The sequence below is a fragment of the Citrus clementina genome, unplaced genomic scaffold, assembly GCF_000493195.1.
Source record: "Citrus clementina cultivar Clemenules unplaced genomic scaffold, Citrus_clementina_v1.0 scaffold_2, whole genome shotgun sequence".
NCBI lineage: Eukaryota > Viridiplantae > Streptophyta > Magnoliopsida > Sapindales > Rutaceae > Citrus > Citrus x clementina.
The window spans coordinates 10,812,142-10,832,981 of NW_006262688.1; the positions used below are offsets into that span (position 1 = coordinate 10,812,142).

General features: G+C 31.5%; 2 protein-coding genes across 2 annotated transcripts; both read right to left on the minus strand.

The window, feature by feature from the left end:
* Positions 1–1,281: 1,281 nt before the first annotated feature.
* Positions 1,282–2,886, minus strand: LOC18051521 (glutamate receptor 2.6). The gene is made up of 3 exons (XM_024190743.1): positions 2,604–2,886; positions 1,737–2,005; positions 1,282–1,632 (listed from the first exon to the last, which is right to left on the minus strand). The coding sequence occupies exons 1-3, from the start codon at positions 2,884–2,886 to the stop codon at positions 1,282–1,284; spliced, it is 903 nt and encodes a 300-aa protein (XP_024046511.1).
* A 5,076-nt stretch (positions 2,887–7,962) lies between these two features.
* LOC18051522 (transcription factor TCP4) lies at positions 7,963–10,326 on the minus strand. Its single transcript, XM_006446690.2, has 2 exons — positions 10,204–10,326; positions 7,963–9,873 (listed from the first exon to the last, which is right to left on the minus strand). The coding sequence occupies exon 2, from the start codon at positions 9,370–9,372 to the stop codon at positions 8,368–8,370; it is 1,005 nt and encodes a 334-aa protein (XP_006446753.1). The 5' UTR covers positions 9,373–9,873; positions 10,204–10,326; the 3' UTR covers positions 7,963–8,367.
* Positions 10,327–20,840: the final 10,514 nt, after the last annotated feature.

The following is a 20,840-nucleotide window of genomic DNA, read 5'->3' on the forward strand; positions in this document are numbered from 1 at the left end:
ATCACTGGATCATTTCCAAAAATTGAAGATCTCATTAACTTAAATAGGTTGTAAATTATTTAGGATAATAATTTTCCAATTCGACATAATTGGTTTTATTTATCTTGTGATATTTCTTGGATTTACAAATTGAATCACTAGTTGTCATTTACAAGTAGATTGATGGTTAATAACTATACTTTGGCGTACACATATTTAGTTGACAGCTAATGTTTTATTATTCATAACCTTGTACTTTTTAAGTTTTCATACACAAGCTAGCGCACTTTGGCGTACACAACTATACTCACAATCAGGGCCATAGGCCCCGATTTTCCGTTTCCCAAGCAGATAGCCAATGTTCCTGTGTACGGGACTGGCTAGGAGACGACTGTTCATCTGCAAGGGCTTTGTGCAATAGCAAGTTGATATCATCTACATGATTGTTGGGTGGTTTTGGTTGAACGATATGTGGCCAACAACACCAAAGCTTCCGGTGAACGTGGCGGCAAATGAAGAAAAATAAAGCGATTGTTGATGTTGCCACAGTAATGAAAAAGAGCCCCTGGAAGCTACGTAGTCCGAGAGTGTCAAGGTCTTCATTATTTTCCTTAGCTGAGCAGTTGTAGGGGAAGAGCATAGATTTCTCAAATTCTCGCAATTTACCCTCTTCGGATAATTGAAGAATTGCTTGGGAAAAGTCAGGAAGATAGGAAGAATCTTTCGGAAAAGCCTGAAACATAAAACATATGACTATTTGAAGCAATCTGCAATCCTGATCTCCTCAACAAATAAAATAATAAAAACTTGATAAAAAAGGAGGATCTTTAGAGAGGTTACTTACAAATCCAAAGCCCCCAACAGAGTACGTTGGTCCTGTAGTGAAATTTTTACAATTTTTTGCTAAAAATAATTTAACATATGGAACCTCAAGAAAAGCAGCAGCAATTTCTCCACTCGTAAGAGCTTGACGATAACGATTTTCTGAAAATATTCGCTCAATGTTTTTTGGGTCGAAATGTAAGACGGTGACCAGATACTGCAACACAAAAGAGTTTCCATCACACCCCACTTTCTCCCCATTCCGCTTTAATGTCTCAACATCAGGTATCGGAATAAGTCGTCGATGGGCAAGTAAAGATGTTAGACTAGCGGTATAACTGGAGGTTATAATTAATGCCACGAATAGCCACACTATCATTGTCATCCGCGACAAATTGCTATGCAATTTTGCTCCTACGTATAAATACAAAAAAGAAGAAAGTTATCTTCCGCAAACACATGCGCAAACTCATGGATTGATTAAATTGGAGTGAAATGGTCCATACAAATAGTACCATGTTGTGAGAACAAAGTTGTGAAGGATAATGAAATCACTGAGCCAACTTGGTTCAATTTAGTGCCACGGGTGAATTCAGGATGGTGTTTCCTTTCAATTAACCACACAACAAAGCCGTTATACAAAACAATGGCTCCTGTTGCGGCCCACATCCAAGTGCTGAATGGTTTCTTGAACAGCCAAGCTCCCTCTGCAATCCTAGGCTTGACATATACAACCATCTGGACACCTGGCTCCGCATAGGGTTGTGAAAATACAGCAAATTTGCTGCGATTAGCTATTATAGCTGTGTCTCCTACTACTGCGTTAAATTTCTACGAGAAGGCAGGTTACTAAGTCAACCATCATGCTAAAAAAAAAAAAATCAAAGAGAAAGAATTATCTCATCTGGATACATATGTAGTCAAGAAATCAGTACCTTTTCAGCGAGTTGCTCGACCATAGAATTATAGCTGCCTTCAAATAAATGAAAATCAAACCGCGGAAAGGGATCTAATAATTTCTGAACTGTAGCATTGAATACCTGAATGGAAAACCCAGTAACATTTATTAGCTTACCATCAGGACCAGATGTCACATTCACAAACTCCGGATGTGAATTCCCTCCAGGAACTGCTATTTTTAGACGTTTTTCTGCCGGAGTTTCAGCTTCTGCCAAGACTCTACGAGCAGCACTCCATCGTTCCCCTGGCCAATCTTCTTGTGTCAGTCATCACCATCTTGCATATATTTAGTCATTTTATGGCGTGGAAGTCAACATTTTATAAAGTGCGGATTGACTTTTAAAGTGCTCTTAACATAAAGGGCCTCGTGAGCTGCAAACGTGTGAGTCCACAATTTATAAAAAAAAATGTTTGTATTAGAGAAAAATTACATTTATTTATAAAATTATGATATCGTAAATTAAAATTTTCTCTTAAAATATTGCAAAAATCTTGATCAATAAAAATTCAATAGTAGACAAATAATTATCATTAAATGTTAATTTGACTTTTAATATTTATTATTAAATGTTATATCATGTGGTATAATAATTTTTTTAAATTTTTATAAAGTTATGAATCATAGATCAATTAAGTGTGAGTATTAGTTTTCTGATTCGGAATCTTAAAGTACGGGAAAAGTCGAAAAAACCTTAAAAACCGTGAGGTTTAAAGATTTAAAACTTAAACTGCACAATTTATACGTTTTTTCAAACTTTCTCACACTTTAAAATTTTAGATTGGAACATTTTTGGGGGCGGAGTGTGATCGGATGCTATTTGTGTTACATAAACTAGCTCTACCAGAAGAAGCCGCCCGAGTAGAATCTCCATGAGAGCTCTGGACAGGAAGAATTGGCCGGTGACCGATGTCGCGAGCAAAAAGATGTTCCTTGGCCATATTCGTGGCAACTTTTTCTTCTTTGCCAGCACGAGAGTAGTCATCTACTGAGCCACCTAAACTGAACTCTTTACGTTGGTGCTCATCATAATCATCCGCATTCGAAAATATTCCATTTGATGAAATTATGAGAAGGACGATCAAAAAGAGCGAGAGAAAACTGAAAGCGGACAACATTTTGTCCATCTTCTTAATTTGGAGCGGATTAATTGTCGTATATAATTTTGAAAGGACTTTAGAAATATATATCAATTAGCTGACCCTCCACGGTTTTTGGCTTCAAAAGCACTAGTCTATTAATTGTATATTAAGAAAATTAGCACCACTTCTATTTCCATGAAAGTTCCGTTTTCTGAAATGTCATAACTCAAAAGTTTACCATTCAACTTCCGCGTTTGTTTATTTGATTCTACACGAAACAATTTGACGTATGGAATTTGAAGAATGTTCAATAAATTTTGGGTTGTATCATTTCAGTTATATTTCACCAACCAAGATGGAGACAAATACAGAATTACTGATTGAATTACTTGTATGCAACCACGTGTTTTTTCTTTTTTTTAATGTGATTTTATTTTTCATTTGATTGGCCTACAAATAACGAAAAAGTAAGGGAACGTTGAGTTTTTCTAAGAAGACTTATTTCACATTGACTAGGAAAAAAACAAAATAATGTGTGAAGGCTTTGAGAGTGAAGGCTAGCTGGAGACTTTTTGCGGATGCTAATTTGGGGTAGTGGCGAAGCTACCATTATTTTTTTGGGTGGGCTTAATTTTTTTTAAAAATAAAATTTACTTCTCAAAAAATTTATTTTATACAAATAAAATTAAGCACACTACATAAACAAAAATCTAACCATAAAATTATAAAAATATAATATAAATAAGAAAAATATTATCAAATATTAGATTTGTTTTTTTATATATATTAATAAAGTAAAATGAATTCCTAAATTATAGCTAACTCAATTATTATTTTATATTTATTTACTTAACGTATTATTACATTACAATTATCTTTCCCTAAATTAACTACCAAAATCTTATCATTAAAACCTTATATATTCCTTTTATGCCTCTGTCTTATCAATTAATAGTTTTTCGCGCCAAAAACAATAACATTGTTCAAAGCTTTTTTGGTGCTAAAGAAAAAAAAATTAACACTAGGGTTTCCTCTACTTTCTCCATAAGAAAAAAAAAAGAAATAATTATTTTCTCTACCTTCCACGATCATTGGTCACCTCTACTCAAAGACTCAAGTCATCAAATTTAATTTATGAATTCATGTCAAATTAGTTCTCAGGTTTTAATTTTTTTATTCTTATTTTTCCGTTGTTTAATTTATTATTCTTATTTTTTTAAAAATAATTATATTGTTCATAAGTTGTCATCTTTCAATTTTTAGCATAATTGTGTGCTTGTTTATTCTATGTCAATTGAAAAATTAAATAGGTTAACTACATTGTCGATTGAGTAAGATATATTAACAAATTCATAAAAATTATGCATTCAAAAAGCTAAAAAAATTATCCTGGATAATATACATATATTTTTCATCAAATACTTAAGAAGGTTTAAATTTAAAATAGACCCTAAATTTGTCTAATATGTAAGTTTAGTATTACTTATTGGTATTGATCTTATTATCTTATATAATCACAAACCCACATGCCAAATTATAGTAATAATTATATTTTTATTTAACTCTTTTTTTAATAATTATCTCTATTTTTTTTTTGGAGATTTTACATGATGACCCAATACTTTTTTTTTCTTACTTTAGTAGCACAAAAAACAAAAGAAAAGGGGAAAAAAAGAACATTTTAGATAGTGATATTCTCAAGTAAAAGACATGTGAATCGAGCTTTTTTATCATGGTTAACAGTTTTGATGTATTGTGTGATGAATAGGCCAATTTTATGCGTCTCTCTATGGCACGAGACAATGTCTATCATGGTATACTATTACAGAAGATAATATCAATACTTAGGATATATATCATTGTTTAAAATTAGAATATATATTATTGTTCAAAATGTTTGGCTACTATACGAAAGTAGTAAATGAGTTATTTTCTAAATAGGTACTAATTTTGTGTTTTTTTTTATGAGTATTTCGATCAGATTCCAATATTTATGAACTCTTGTGTAAAATAAACTGTCAGTGTTATATTATTGTCACATGTCTCATATTTTTGTGGCCATAATGTGTGTATATATATACACAACATCTATTTATACAAATAGATATTTGAAATTTAAAGTTTGTATGTCTAGTATCATTTCTCTTTATTCATTTGTTTATTTGTTTTTTTTTGGGGGGGGGGGAATAAGTATTACTGGTATGTATTAATCTCTCAGTTATTAACATTGCAATTTTTTTCATTGTTATTTAATTTTATTGCACCTGAATTTTTTAGAAAAATAAACTTGGTGCATCTCTTTTAAGTTTCTTGATATAAACACGTGCCTTGACTGTTTGGAGAACTACTCAAAAATGAAAAACAGAATAAAAATAAAATGAAATAAAATAACGGCACATCTACATCTAGTGATCGGATTTGGGTTGAACACGGCTGCATCTTTGAGCACTTTCCGCCTCCATGCTTCTCACACTGCCAATATGAAATAATTTGAAGGTAGTATTAAAGATGAATTTGATTGTAGGAGTTAGTCGATCCTCACTAAACACACCATTTGGGAGGGGTAAAGAGCCTTAACTGTGACTACACCCCGAATCCGAATTAGTCGGGGCCCAATGCGGTCGCCGGAAATCGGATGGTTTAAAACCAAAAAAAAAAAGATGAATTTGATTGTAGGAATCTTTTTTTTTTTTTTGGATCAAATCGAAATTAAACAATTATGAATACGAATTTAGAAGAATACAAAAAGACGTTTTGTATGCTATGCAAGAATTGGAAGTTTCAGATCCGTATTGGCAAAAAAGGCCTGGCTTTTATTAATTTAAATTACAAAAAGAAAAAGAAAAGCAACCTCAAGGTACAAACATCAAACAAAGTCGATGCATGAAATGTAAAATAAATTTGGAACTCTTAATTGTGGTTGAAAATTTCCTCATAAGCAAATCTTATATGTTTCGAGTTTGATGGTGTAACGTGTATACTTAGGAATGGGTTTGATGAGCGTAAAGTTTGGGCTTAAATGGAAGAATCCTACATTTTGTGATCAAGCCCATTGTGAGCCGCCCAATGGACACCATTTGCCAATTGGGTTCTGTTCATGTTCAAGCCCAAAAACTGCATTAATTAACGGGGAAATTCAAGTACTACAGCATCGTCTCTGATTCTGGTGTGCATGTAATTAACATGTCATGTCCAAGCTGGCTAGCTAGTGACTATTATATCTCTAATCTCTCCCCTTGTTTATAGGTGATTGCTTCTGAAATGGGCAACTTCATGTGGGACTCTGAGAAGTCTCACAGAGCACGAGAAAGTAGAAAACAACAGTGTACGGATTGTCTCTCGACAAGTTTTGATCGACAATGGAAAAAGGCGCTGCAACTGCGAGATTGTACAATGAAACCTAACAGATGCATGAGCCATTATATCATACTCATAGTGTCCCGACATGTAACATGTTGTTAAGTTTTGGTCCTGTTGCTTCTCATTCATTAAATTTCCATAACTGCTTTTATATTCTATTGTGGCAATGTAGCTTGTTTTGCCTTTGAGAGTTAATCATTTTAGGCTTAACCTACTTCATTTAAAATAGCTCCTATGGAAGGAACTTTATTTCTCAAAATTTAGCAATTTCCATTGCTTGCAAGTTGTAACAACAAAAGTAGATGTGCTGTTAGTGATCATTCAGTAGAAATTTGGATTTTAAATACATGTTTTACTTGGTCAATTCAACATTTAACATTCAAGGTATTTTTCAACCTTATGTTGCTTTCAACTTATCTCTGAAATCAAATATGTATATTTAGTAATCATAATTCTTTTTTTTTTTTTTGGGTTGCTAATATCTACAACCGATTTAGTTATTCATGTTATTTTCCATAGCAGTTAATGATTCTATTTCAAGATAAGTGTGATAAAAACTCACACTATTTTAATGGGTTATTATCATTTTACTACTTCAAAAGTTGTCAAATATCAAATGACTACAACAAATATTGTCTCCTATCATTTTCCTACTATATCTTTATAAAAATATCATTTTACTACTTTTCCGTTATAACAAATATCATTTTACTACTTTTTTGTTACAACCGTTAGTTGACTCGTTAATTGACCAGTTAGTTGACTAACAAAATACTAAATTTACCCTTCATGATTAAAAAAATAAGCTTCATTAAAAATAATAATAAGACAAATTTATTTTGTAAATAAGCTTCATTTTCATAATTCCAGCAAAAAGAATTATGTTGGTATTTTATATCTATTTTAATAAATATATTACAAATTTATTTTGTAAATAAGTTTCAAGTAATTTTTTTTAATCATAAAAGGTGAAATTAGTATTTTGTTAGTCAACTAACTGGTCAACTAATGGTTATAACGGAAAAGTAGTAAAATAATAGTTTTATAAAGATATAGTAAGAAAATGATAGGAGATAATACTTGTTGTAGTTATTTGATATTTGACAATTTTTAAAGTAGTAAAATGATAATAACCCTATTTTAATTCTAAATGTACCCATGATATGGTGATTAAGTCTTTTAAATGTACAATGCAATTTCCTCTAAGGAACTTTAGCTAGTGTTTGTTTTTTTAATTAAAATTTTCATAATTAATGTTTAGTGAACACTTAACACATGGTGATTAAGTCTTCTATATGTACAGTGCACTTTCCTCCAAAGAACTTCACCTTGTTTTTTTTTTTCCCCCCTTTTCATAATTGATGTTTAGGGAACACTTACAACTTAGCTTTGGTAGCCCATAACTGATTATTTCTCACAATTATTTTTTTCAGAATTGAACTCTAAAAATATTAACAAATAACTTTACTTAACAAATAATAATGTTTATTTTTCCTTGACAATGAATTAGAGTTTTTGTTTCACAGTAACAACACAGTACCAAAGGGAGCATGAATCAACCATCAAAGGGGTTGTCGAAGCTTTTCTATACAGATCGAGTACACTAGCAATGTTGTGGATTCACTGCAAATATTGGTTGGATTCGAGGGGGTATGTACAACATATAACGAATTAGATGCAGAAATTTGATCATGTAGAACAGAAAGAATTTTCAAGCAATATGAAAAAGAATTTTCTTTTTTTTATTAAAAAAAAAGTACTATTATAAGCCGTGATTCCGTGAAACAAAACAGAAGCAAATGTGAATATGAATTCTCTTGTATTTTTCTCATTAACATCTTTCCCTGCATGAACTGTGAGAGTCTGAGAGATAACGTATTCAGAGGGTAAGCCAGTAAGCCCACACCACAAAGGAACAAAATTGAACTTGAGCACGAGACTTGAGGAATTCTTGCTACATTCGGATAAGTATGATTACTACTACAGGGCTTGAAACAGCTAGAAGAACATAAAAACAAAATTTTCTCCCAAAAAATAATAACTTTTATTTGAAATTTGGGTGACGTCCATGGATATATTACTTTCAAATCTCAACGCATACGCTTTGAAGAAAGAAATTAAACACCTGCAAAATACTAATGATTATACCTTGGTAAGTAAATTTTATCAGCGGTGAGAATTATTGGGAGAAGAAGAGGAGGGCCTGTTACTGTGCTGGTGATGATCTTGGCCATGAATTCGAGCTGGAATGTTAAACCCAGCCGGCATCCCAAAAACACTAGACTGTTGAATTTCATGTGTTTTCCCAACTGGAATATCATCCCAGGCTCTAACTGATTGCGTGAAACTGGACTGAAGGGGTCCCCTAAATGCCAATGCTGCTTGTTGTGACAACGATGATGAGTTGAATAAAAACCCACCAGTCCCTCTCGTTTCTGCGCTTGTTTCATTATTCCAGGCTAACATTCGCTGGAAACTGGAGTCAAAACCTACAGGAGCTGAGCCTGCGAAAGGGGTTTGATCTGCTGAAGTTGTGTGACTTGTGTCTCCCCTTGACTGGCCATGGATTAGGCCAGGGTCCTGGAAAGCTGTGTGAAGCGATAGCCCGAGATCTTCTGTTGGGTTTGCAGATCTTGTGAGTATACCAGCTGGATAGTTCTGAAAGTTGATTGCTGAAGCCGTCGTGCTTGTTGGGAAGAATGATTTTATGGTATCAGCTATAGCATCAGTGTCCAAAGGCGGCGGCGACATGAAAGTGGAATCATTATTTGCGTTATGATCACCCAATTGCCTATGGATCTGGAAGCTGTAGCCAGATGACTCCGATTGCTCTTGTATCGCCATCTCACTTGAACCCATATTAGGCTCAGCTTCCGTGGCAGCATTGTTGTTACTAGTACTCGGTTGCCATGGGGGTAGCTCAGCGAGCTTGTCAATGGAAGATTTTGCCTTCTTGATGAGCCAATCTACAGCTTTGCTGGGTCTGTCATAGCCAAGCCGGTCTTGAACATCATAGAATTGAATAGCAGTGTGAGCTGACAAACGAACCCTTCGATCTCTCGGACCTTTTGATGTGTAAACCTTGCTATGGCGGTCTTTTCGCCCTGTCGATCGAACAATGTGACCTCCTTCGACTTGAACAATTTCTCCTTCAGTGCCCTTCATTCCCATTCTTCTTACTCTATTGTAATTTGGATAATCTTCCAGTGACTCTTTGTTGTTTGGTACTTGCGTTTGGTGTGATGAATTTATTATGGCTTGCCCAAATGGTTGTTGGCTCTGATAATATGTGGTGTTGGTGCTTGCAGTTTCAGGATTTTGTTGCAGTGTTGTTTCTTGTGGTATTAGGTTTGTGATTTGGTGGGTGGGCTTCTGAGGATGCTGAGGATTACTCTGGAAACCCAGATTCCTAGACCTTCAGGCTTCGCTCTTGCAATTTGCTTTCTTACAGTTTTCTTGTACTACTCAAAATCTTTGGCTGCTTGGCCTCTCACTCTAGCTGTTGTTGCTGTTGTTGTTGTGTGCTTGCTGCTCTTCATGCTCCAACTGCCATCACCCTGAAAGCCGGTACTTCTGTTACTGCAAACAACAGCGGATCCTAACAAAAACTCTGACATTGCATTCTCCAGATTGCATGCCCCAACACCACCACCACCATCTCAAAATCTCACACTGAAAATACAAACAAAATTTAGAAAATCAAATCTACGACTCACAAAATTGAAGTTGTTAATTACTATAGCTCATCTACTTCTATCTCAGCAAAGTAAATGAACCATGATGGTGGATTTCTTTATGCAGCCTGCAGAAACAAAACTAGCAAGTACAGCATCAACTTTCTAGCTGGTATCTACTCTTTGAGAGGGGAAAAAAAAATACTGAAGTTAAAAACCTTTTTGGATTTGACAGTCTGGTGATTGATTATGTGATAAAATCATAAGTAGAAGAGGGGAATGGTTGAAAAGGATTGGTGTAATAGAGAAAAAAAAAAAAAAATCTTACCCTTGTGAGGGCGGTTGATGCTTCTACAAAGGGTGGCAGACTTTAGTCAGAGAAGGAATTAAAGATCTTTTGTCATCACCAGCCCCACGAGACACCAATTGTATAACACAAACCCCAAGCTCTTATCTCTTAAACTTAATGACTTTTATTTTTATTTTTTATTGTTATTATTTTTATGGTTTATTTATTTAAGGACTTAATTCTTAATGAGGATTATTGGTGATGAGTTATGATTAGAGCCATGACTGAAAAGGAAATGACCCAATTGGCCAACTGATCACCCACTTCCTTTGAAGGCCTTGATAATGATATCTAACAGCTTTTTTTTATCCTTTTTTTTTTAATTTCTGGTTTCTTTTCTCTGTCTTAATTACTTTTTTTGGTAGTTTCCACTATTCAATTAGATTTGTGTCATTGTGTGGTTACACAAAAAGGAAACGACGAGTCATCTCCTCTCCTTTCCCTCCAGCACATGCACATATATCCAGAATCTTTTTCAGCCACTTGCGTGCTCCTACCATCATACTTCCAAAAATTCGGATAAAAGAATTAGCTTAAAGGAAACAGTAATGAACTATTATATTCCATGGCTCCTCTTGGTTGACAATTGTGAACCAAGCTGTCAATAGCTTGCCTTGAAGATTGAAATAAATAGATAAAAAGTAAAGACATGGAATAAAAATGAAGCTGTCTAGTTAGCCTGTAACTTTAAAAATAATTGTTGTTAATTGTGTTGTTAAAATAATTAGTTGTAAAGAGAATCAGTTAAGTGTTTAGTCAATTTTATTTTCAAAAATACTATGAGTTTTGAAAGCAGTTATGGACGTTTAGTAAATTTTACTGTTAAACTGCTGAGCGAAAACAAATGATTAAATGTATATAATGTAAGATAAAATTTACTTATACATATAAAAATATGTACATATAATATTTTTAATTGTGTATTATAATAATTTTTATTAAAAATAAAATTTATAATATATTGATTTTATTTTTTTTATCTCAAAACAATTGATAATTAAATTTATAATATATTGAAACAAATTTAAGAATAATTTGACCAAAAAATTGATATTAATACATTTATATTGATGAATTATAATAAAATATTATTAAAATATTAATTTTGTTTCCAATTTGAATAAGGATAATTTTGGGTAGGTAATAATTTTAAGGATATTCATGTAATTGCATTAAAGGATAAAATTGATTCTCAAAATCAGAATCTAAAAGGTACTGCTTTCTTACTTTTCAAAATCAGCTGTAGAAAGGGCTGATCTTGACAAAAGTGACTTTGATTTTTTTTTTTTTTATCAAACACTAAAATTAACTTTTAAATTTTTAAAATCACTTTCAAGCATCCAAAAATAATCTCAAACATGCCTTTATTTAGGCAGCAACTGCCTCTATTAAAAAAAATTAAAGAAATGGTCTATCTTGCTCTGATAAAGAAAGAAAATATCCAACCTAAAAGGATGGGTAGATTTTTTCGGACTTGAAAAAAATTCTTCCAAGGAATGAGTCAGTACGTAACATAAAATTTTTAAAAATGCATCACGAACTTATTTACAAATCTTATTAATTATTAGTTAATTTTAAGAAATAGATAGATAAATAAATAAATAACTCCTTTTATCACCTATTGTAAACCACACCGCATGAGTTTGTTATATCAATAGAAGTGCTAGCTTAGAATAAATTCAGCCTGTGGGCTCAGAATATCAATTGAATTTGCCTCCAAAGCAGTAGCAACAAGCGGCACTAACGATCCCACTTTGATCACTACAAGTTAGGAAAAGTGACGATATAAAATAATAATAATAATAATAAAAGTGTTTCCAGAGACCGTGAGATTTTAAAAATGGCCACAGTTCCTCGTTGCAGCCTGCAGAGAGTGCTGTGCTCTCTCTCATTACATTAAAACGATAACAACAATAATAATAATAATAATGAACCAGTAAAATAAATAAATTAATAAAAAGAAGCTTTTGGCTTAGCAACCGTCGTTTTCTTTGGCTGCTTTTGCAAAAGCTTGTATGGTCATCAACCGCCCATGTCACTAGGTTCAGACACGTGGAAATGGTATTTTTAAGATTTTCTTTTTTGGCTTAATGTAGAAGAAAGAGTGAAGTAACGTTGAAGTTATTTCCATTTGTAGAAGATAAGTAAGAGTCAATTTTTAAGTCTCAATGATCTATCACATTTTGAAAATGCGAATCGAAAGTTTAGAAGGCCACGACAAATTGGTATATTATAGACAAAAACAATTGATTATTTACAAAGTTTGGAATGGGTGAATTGTTGTGTGGTTCTTATAATTTGATTTAAGTGTTTATCTATTTTAATTTCTATATTTTAAAAAAATACTTTAAGACATTCTTGCAGTTAAATACGCTACACTCTTATCCTTACTTTTTTATTATTTTTAAAAAAATAATATCCTTACAATAATATTCTTGTTTTAATAAAAAGGAAAAAATGTTAATAACATAAAAAATTTCACTAATTTTTATGTTATTATTTTACTTTAAGATTAAGTTGGTAAATTAATTTTTAATAAAATAACTATTAATAAAATTATTGTAAAGATATTAAACATTACTTTAAGTTGATTGATATTACTATAAAAACAAAGTAAAAATAACGATAAGACTGTAATATATTTAACTACAATGGTATTTTGATGTATTTTTTAAAAAATATATAGACTAAACATGCACTTAACTCAAAGTATAAAGGCTAAATGAGTATTTATCCTTTTAAAATTTGACAATATTCTCTAATCCAAATCTATATTTTAAAACTTTTCGGTGATTTACATTTCCAAAATGTTTATATAGCAAAATACCGCAGGTTGGAACAAAAATATATAACAATTTTTATTTCTTATTGCATTTGTTTCTTTACCGTGAAAAAGTATAGAAATTAAATGAATAAAGATCATGCATGATACTCACGGTTACCTAACTGAGAGTGATATGAAATGATACTTACTATCATAAAGCATATTTGTCACATCGCATGTCCCTTTTTATCATCTTACTGATTTCTTCTTTACTTCTTTTTTCGTTTTTTAAACTTTATTCTTCCAAAAATAACGAGACAACCTCCTTAATATTCTTATTATGAAGCTAAGATATGCTTTATTGAAAGAAAAATAATGTCATTTTCATCATATGGATTATTAACGCGGATTGATACACAATTATATGTTCTCTTAAACCGAAAAACAAAAAAAAAATGATAATATATATTATAATCATAACGTGGCACATTAGTGGGGGGAAAAAAAAAGAAGCGTTATTCTAATGAAGTCATAAACACTTTTTTTTTTTTGGGGTATGAAAATGCTATAGACGCGTTAACGAAACACAACTCAAATTCAAAATCACATTTAATGATAGAATTTATCTATCTTATATGCATGTAAGATACATCCCTCTCACACGAACAGTATATATGAACCTCACACGTGTACCTTACACAACTCATTTTAGAAAAGGTTCAAAATTAAAGCACCGCGCTTGAGAAAATAAATGTCAGTCAGAATTCAAAACCCGCCTACCTAAGAGCTGGCCCTATTACATCATTGTAGTTTATACAGCTTTTTGGTAAATTCCATGCATAAATTAGAGCACGAGCTATAGGGTATATAGCATTATTCGAGAGAAATTAAATAATTTGTTGAATCATTGACCCTCAGAGAACCGATTTTCATTTTTATCTAACCATTCTCCATTAAATGTCCATTCAATTTCAAATATCTACCATTGTAGGATAGCGTGTACCACTCAAATTAGATTAGCATTTTAAGGCTAGGTTATTTATTATTCTCGGCTTCAATATTAATTAAAGGAAGAAATTCAAACAGTAAAGATAAAATTTTAACATATCCTACTTTAATTTGTTTAAAATTAATTAGCCCCCTTCTTTTTACTTCATGTTAATTTCCAATGGTCCCCAATAATGTAACTTCAAATTAAAACCTAGTAAATGGTCCTCACAACTAGCATAGGCATGCCTAAAATTTATGGTGCATTTACTTTGGGAATATGAAAGTAAATTCATGTTTACATACCAAAATAAGAATATAATAGAATTTATTTTTATAGGCCCCACATCAAATTGGAAATCAAGAATGGAAAGTCTTATTCGCGGGGGCCTTGGGAGTTAGGCTTCTATTCCCAAAACTCCCCTAAAATACCACCACTTAAATTTTATTATATCCTCTTTTTAAATAATAAAAAATAAAAAATACAAAAAATAATAGAAATCACAACAACCAAAACCCAAATCTTATTGCACAGTCGAAATTGTGTCATCAGTCATCGCTTAGCATCGTCGGTGTCTTTCACTTGTTGATTTAAAGATGAAGAATAGACAAAGAAGAAGAAGAAGAAGAAGAAGAAGTAACAATAAAGAGGAAAGAAATAGAATCAAAACGAAAGGGAAAAAAAAGAAAGAAGTAACAAAGAATAAAATAAAAAGAAAAAAAGAGAAGAAGAAGAGAAAAAGTACAAAAGAAAGAGAATATTAATAATAATTATTGTAACTATTATTATTATTAACTATAATTTTCTTAAATAATAATAATAATAATCGTAATTATTATAATACACAATAAAAATAATGGCACTAATAAATTAAAGATATTTTAGTAACTTAAACAATTTGTTTTGGTTTAAGATAAAATAAATACATTAATGATAATACAGTTTATTTTAATCTCGATTTCTACAGTTAAAATAAATAATTTATTCTAATTCACATTTTTTATTTCGATTCTAGTTTATTTAGATTACTATTAGTATACGCACTATTAAAATAAAAAATAGAAAAAGAAAAATGGAACATAGTCAATGTATATCTTAATTTACCGAAAGTGAAAAAGAATATGAAACACGTTGATTTCATCAGCCTACTCAAATGGTGTGAAATTTTTAGTTGTCTTATGAGGACCACTTTATTGCTTCTGACATAGCTTTGAATACGTGACAATTAATGACTGTAGTACGACCACAACAGTATCCCACTTCGCGGTTATTCTCTACGATTTTTTCATTCTTTATCTTAAACTTAAGATATAATATACTGGTTAAATACTTTTTTAATTTTTATACAGTTTTAGCCAATTATTCAGTTAGTTTCTTGTGGATTATATTATTCAGTTAGTTCTTGCAGTACTCGACTGATTTGTAGACTATATTATAAGTGAATGGATATAAAATTTCATTAGATTTTAGATGATAATATATTTGTAGAATTGTAAAAACTTCAGAAAAACTACTTTCAAAAAGAAAATGAATGGGGTGATGAGATTTGGACAGGGATTCACCATTGATTTGATTTTTGTACTTTTTAAACTACCTTTTGGACTTTGATCCATTGAAATAGGTAAACCTTTTGAATTTTAACAGGCCATTAAAATATATTTAGAAAGAATTCAGATGAGCCTTGATGATGTATTGGAAAAGAAAATAAAACTTATTTCACTTGAAAATTTTATTTTTAAAGCATAAATTAATATATATGTATATATAAATCTATTTATCTTAAACTGAGGCCTTAATTTTAGGTGAGATCCTACACAATTGCCTAACTTAGTTAATGTAAACTTAAGAATTAAGAGTTGAGCCACTACTAATGTAAACTCAAGAATCAATAGTTTTAAACAACGAGTGGGGGTTTCATTATAGACACTCTTACATCTCACATCACTGAAAGATGTGAGTAATGAGCATAAAATGGATGATCCACTTTGGACTGACAAGAGGTCTTGTGGGTCGGTTCGAACCCATACAAAAAAATAAAACTGTTAAGAGTACATAAATGACACATGAGATAATATTTTACTAATGGATGTCTCAGATGGTATCATACTCTCAATCAGAAGTGTATGCCAAGCGAATAATATCTTGCTAACAGAGGGTCTCAGATAGTATCAGAGCCATTCCAAGTCCCAACCGAAATAGTACGAATCAACTCGAACAATATGTAACTAGTGGGCGGGTCATTTCGGACACGCTCCGAATATGCGACCACTCAATTCAAATTTCATAATTCATAGTTGTGGAAAAGAGAAGAGACTGATGAATCTAGCTCGGCATTACATAAAAATATTAGTTTCGTTGCAGTCGTAGGAAAAGGACAATGGCAGCGGGACCCTGAGCATGCATTATGAGAATTTTAAGTAATTAAAGTAGCTGGTGGTTTCATCTCTCATGAATGGTAAAAACGTGAAAGGCACCAATCGAGCTCGTGATCCAAGACGACGGTGATGATGATGAATCATAATATTAATGTCCCACTACATACTGAAAATTCTGTGCTGTGTTAGAAGGAGAGAGAGAGTTCTGAAGCAATTCATGGTTCCCAGTAGTAACGTAACTGCTAAGTTGTTATTGTTGTCGCTGTCTATTACTATCGTCTTGTCAATTGTGTATGGCATGTGCATGCCTGGCCCTTGCTCTCACATTTCACAACCTCAGTCTCGAGGCTTTTAGATTTTAGCCTTGCAAGCTGTTTACTTAACTTTAGGGAAACTATAAGCTGGCTACCATATGCAATCTGAAGAATGAGATTCACGCACCAAACTCATGCTTTCTTTCTCTCTGTAACTCTCTCTATTGTTAGCAAAAATTTCAACATGGAAAATGCTACTTTTGACAAAAATATTGGTTTGGACAAGACTAGACGTGAATTGTTCATAATTATCTTGATATTTTAATTTTTTTATACCTTTTGTTAAAATTTTGTAACCCATTTTTTGTCAAAGTAGCATTATTGATTTCAACAATGTCATAGAGAACGTTTTACATAGAGATATCTTCACCCGTCATTTATGAGTCGGTTCAATAGAATTGAGTCACGTATATATTTACATAAAGTCGATCCATCACAACACTAATTATCGAGATTTAAATGTGGGAGAAAAAATTTATAATATGTGGCATGATTTGACTCTGATTTCCTAATGATATTAATTTATTTTGAGGAAAATTCACACGATTTAATAAATATAAATTAAAATAGTTAAATTCGTACCATATACTATCACTAAAATAGAGAAAAGACAAGTGACACATGATTTTTATATGCTCAAAAAAGCTCGGATTAGGAGAGTATCATAATTTGATATAATTACATAATTCTTTTAAAAAAGATTAGGACAATTAAAATTATTATGAGCTCTCTGAAATTTTAAAAATTATAAATTTATCATTAATAATAGTTTATGGGTACTATGTAATTTCATTATTAAGATTTTATTACTTTTTTTTAATTCAGTAACCACTCATGAAAATTCTAAAGTTTGTATTTTGTTCAAGAGAAACTGAATAATATACAATGCATTAGCTTTATTCAAAACTATATAACTCACAAGCATAATATTTTTTTTTTTCTTTTTGGGGGATAAACTGACATACATAAGTTAATCTCGTAAAATAATAGGATCAAAATAGTAATAATATTCGAATTTTATGGATTTGGTGCCAGGATTTATTTCTAATGCCAGATTCAATCTCAATAAAATTCAATGAAATCAGAACAACTCAAGTTATTGTGAGGGAAAAATATCATCTCCTGATCTGATCTCTTCTAAGCTTTTCAAAAATTTTTGCCATGTGTCTTTTAGTTTAGTAGTAGTGTATGGGTAAGATTCAACTTTTTTTTTATTTATTAACTATCAATCAGTAATTGAGTTATTTGCTCATGACATGATCATATCATGAGAGAATCTTGATCCTATTGTGAGACCTGAACAACAAAACAATATCTGGCGCATATCAACTCAACAAGAAGGAACAATCAAATAATTTAACAGCTATTTTTCAGAAGATCAAATCAAAACTTGATGAAAATAAAGTTCAAAAAATTTCATGTCACTTCCTACACTAACAGATGATTCTTTAATTTGTCCCACTATGGTTGATAGAAACATTTTACTTCTTCTGCTTTACAAGGTTGGTGAGAGCCAACTAGCCAGAGCACGCAAAAAGAAGGATTCTGCGACACGCCGGCTAACAATATTCAACGCGTACATACATACATATACATGCTGTCACAATCAAACATCAAACGTTGTGTTGTATGCATCAAACGATAATATTAATTGACTAATTTGCATGCGCATGGAATTAGCTTCAGAACCATTAGTATAATCAAAATGGGGGTCCAACACTCCAACTTGTGCAAAGATTGACAGCGCATTTTTATATGCACACTCGCCTTCACTTTACGCAACGCAACCTTCTTCGAGGACACACAAGTCGAAACCAAACAAAACAAATCGTCGAGCCATAAGTTGTTGTTGTTACTCTCAGTCTCAATTAGAACACGCATGCATATGGGAATCAGGCTCTAGGGATTCAAAGATAAGAACAAGACATTCTTGTGCTTGTTCCTATCATTCATTGAATTTTGAGTGTGAAAGGAAAGGGTGCAAGAGCACAAAGCTAATTAATCATTAATTTGCACCTCTCTCTACAGTTTCATGTTAGACAATGCTGTTTCCTTCCATGTAAGTGTGTATAGGAAACTTTTCCAATATAAGATTTTTAAATATGAAAAAAGTTTAGAAAAACTTTAAAATCATGCGGTTTTAAAACTTAATTTCGTAATATTATTAAACTACACGATTTTAAATTTTTTTTTGAATTTTTCCGCACTTAAAATTTCGGACCAAAAAACTATATACACAAACGTCAAGGAGTTTAACCAAATTAATATCAGCAGTGTCAAACAGATGATGCAACATTGTTTCAATATTAACATAAAGGGATTTTTTGTGGGGGGGTTGTATACTTGTGATTATCATATTTCTGATGGGTCCAGATTATCTTTATTGACCGATTTTGACATATGGGCAAGTGGGGAATAGATGTATCAGTGTCTAAGGCTCTCAGCCATGCAAATAGTTGAATACTTTTATCCGTTTATTTTGCTTTCACAATTGCTTTACAACATTCTCTTTTGCTTCTTCTTCCAATCAAAGTGCTTTGAGAATAGAACCTCCAGCAATTTTGTTTCACATATTTCTCCCTAACAAGCAATTGAGAGGAAGACTCATGCTTCAATAATTAACAACTTGTGGGCTAATGTCAATTAATTAGTTAAAGCATAGTCACAAATTAAAAAAAAAAAAGCTAAAGCCATACAAGCAGGATATATATAGTAAGCAGAGTTAATGTCTGCATCGATCGAGTGAGGTCATTGCTTAGCCGATCATATTCAACTGTTTTGATTTTGCCAACCATTTATTATTATTATTATTTATTTTTATTTTGATTATGGTAATGAAAGTTATGTGATCCAAAAAACAAGAAGAGAATCCGCAGGGTGTGGTTCATTTCTTTAGTAATATATCATTCTCGTCTTGTTCTCGCTGTCGCTTGTCGATTACTCTGAGCTGTATTTGTCACTGTATGTCAAATAATGGCTGCATGAGACAACTCTGTTTTTTCAATTCGTCGAAATTTTGAAAATTCGTGCACACTGGCCCGAAAGCGGACGGACACTTCTGTTTTCATTTATCACACGCAATTAATTACAAGCTGCTGCTGGCTGCTGCGCTATCGAGAAACTTTTTTTTTTTTTTCAAAAATTAATATAGATTCGTTTTTTTTTTCCTATTTCGGATTTTACTGGGCTCGGTTGATATTTTTTTTGCATCATGGTCCATTTGATGATTTTTGTTTTTCTCTCTTGAAACAAGTCCATTTAAATAAATTAAACGAGGGTTGGATTTGGGAGTGTTCTCTTTTGAGAAGGTCTTTTGACAATTGACACCCCTCAAAACTCCTTATAAAACCTCTTTTTTTTTTTTATAATATTTTAAACTGAAAATACGTAAATAACCAAATACAATTTTTTCTCCAAAAAAAAATCAAATACAATTCAATTCATTTCTTATTTTTAAAATAAAAATTTAATTAAATATTTAAATAGATTAATTTTAATAAACATCTTACACCAACCCCATTCTATAATTTATATTTATATTTTAATTTAATTAAAAATAAAGTTTGAGAAAGTTATAAGAGTTTAAAGTTATGAAAATAAAAACTATATAAGGAGAAAGAATATACTTTAAGATTTTAGGATTTATATGTAATTTATAAATAATTACTTTAGAAATATAAAATTTTTTTAGGGCAAAAAAATTTACGATGGTTAATTTATTATATTTGTTTGTATTTTTGTGAATTAAACTAGGAATATGTTAAGAAATAATATTTTTTAAAAAGGTGTTATAAAAATTTTGGAGGGGTGTTGAAAGCTCCACCCTTTTATTTTAAGTCATTGGAGGCCCATTAGGCCTATATAGGCTAACAAAATTTAAGCTTGCCCATTTGTTTTTGGTTCACTTGTCTTTTTTTTTTAATATTTAGCCCCCTTTATTTATCTCATTAGCCCCACATTTTAATTAATCTCTTCATTTTCAGAATCACTCTTATTAATTTTTTTTTTTTTTTTCATTTTTTATGGTTTGCATACACAAACTCTCTCTCGAAAAATATAAAGAAAACAAAAGTGGGGGTTCAAGAGATAAAAAGTAAAGGCATCAAATATCGTTACTTATATCTTTTAAATATGTTAGGTTTAGTTTGAAATGTCAACGAAATAATTTTAATTCC

What these genes read in the sequence shown, in the direction of transcription:
- LOC18051522 (XM_006446690.2), bottom strand. Translation starts at nt 9,372, where the DNA reads ATGGGAATGAAGGGCACTGAAGGAGAAATTGTTCAAGTCGAAGGAGGT.
- LOC18051521 (XM_024190743.1), bottom strand. Translation starts at nt 2,886, where the DNA reads ATGGACAAAATGTTGTCCGCTTTCAGTTTTCTCTCGCTCTTTTTGATC. An exon ending in TACTCGGGCGGCTTCTTCTG is followed by an intron (nt 2,006 to 2,603) that starts GTAGAGCTAGTT and finishes AAGATTGGCCAG; the next exon opens with GGGAACGATGGAGTGCTGCT. An exon ending in TCGAGCAACTCGCTGAAAAG is followed by an intron (nt 1,633 to 1,736) that starts GTACTGATTTCT and finishes GCCTTCTCGTAG; the next exon opens with AAATTTAACGCAGTAGTAGG.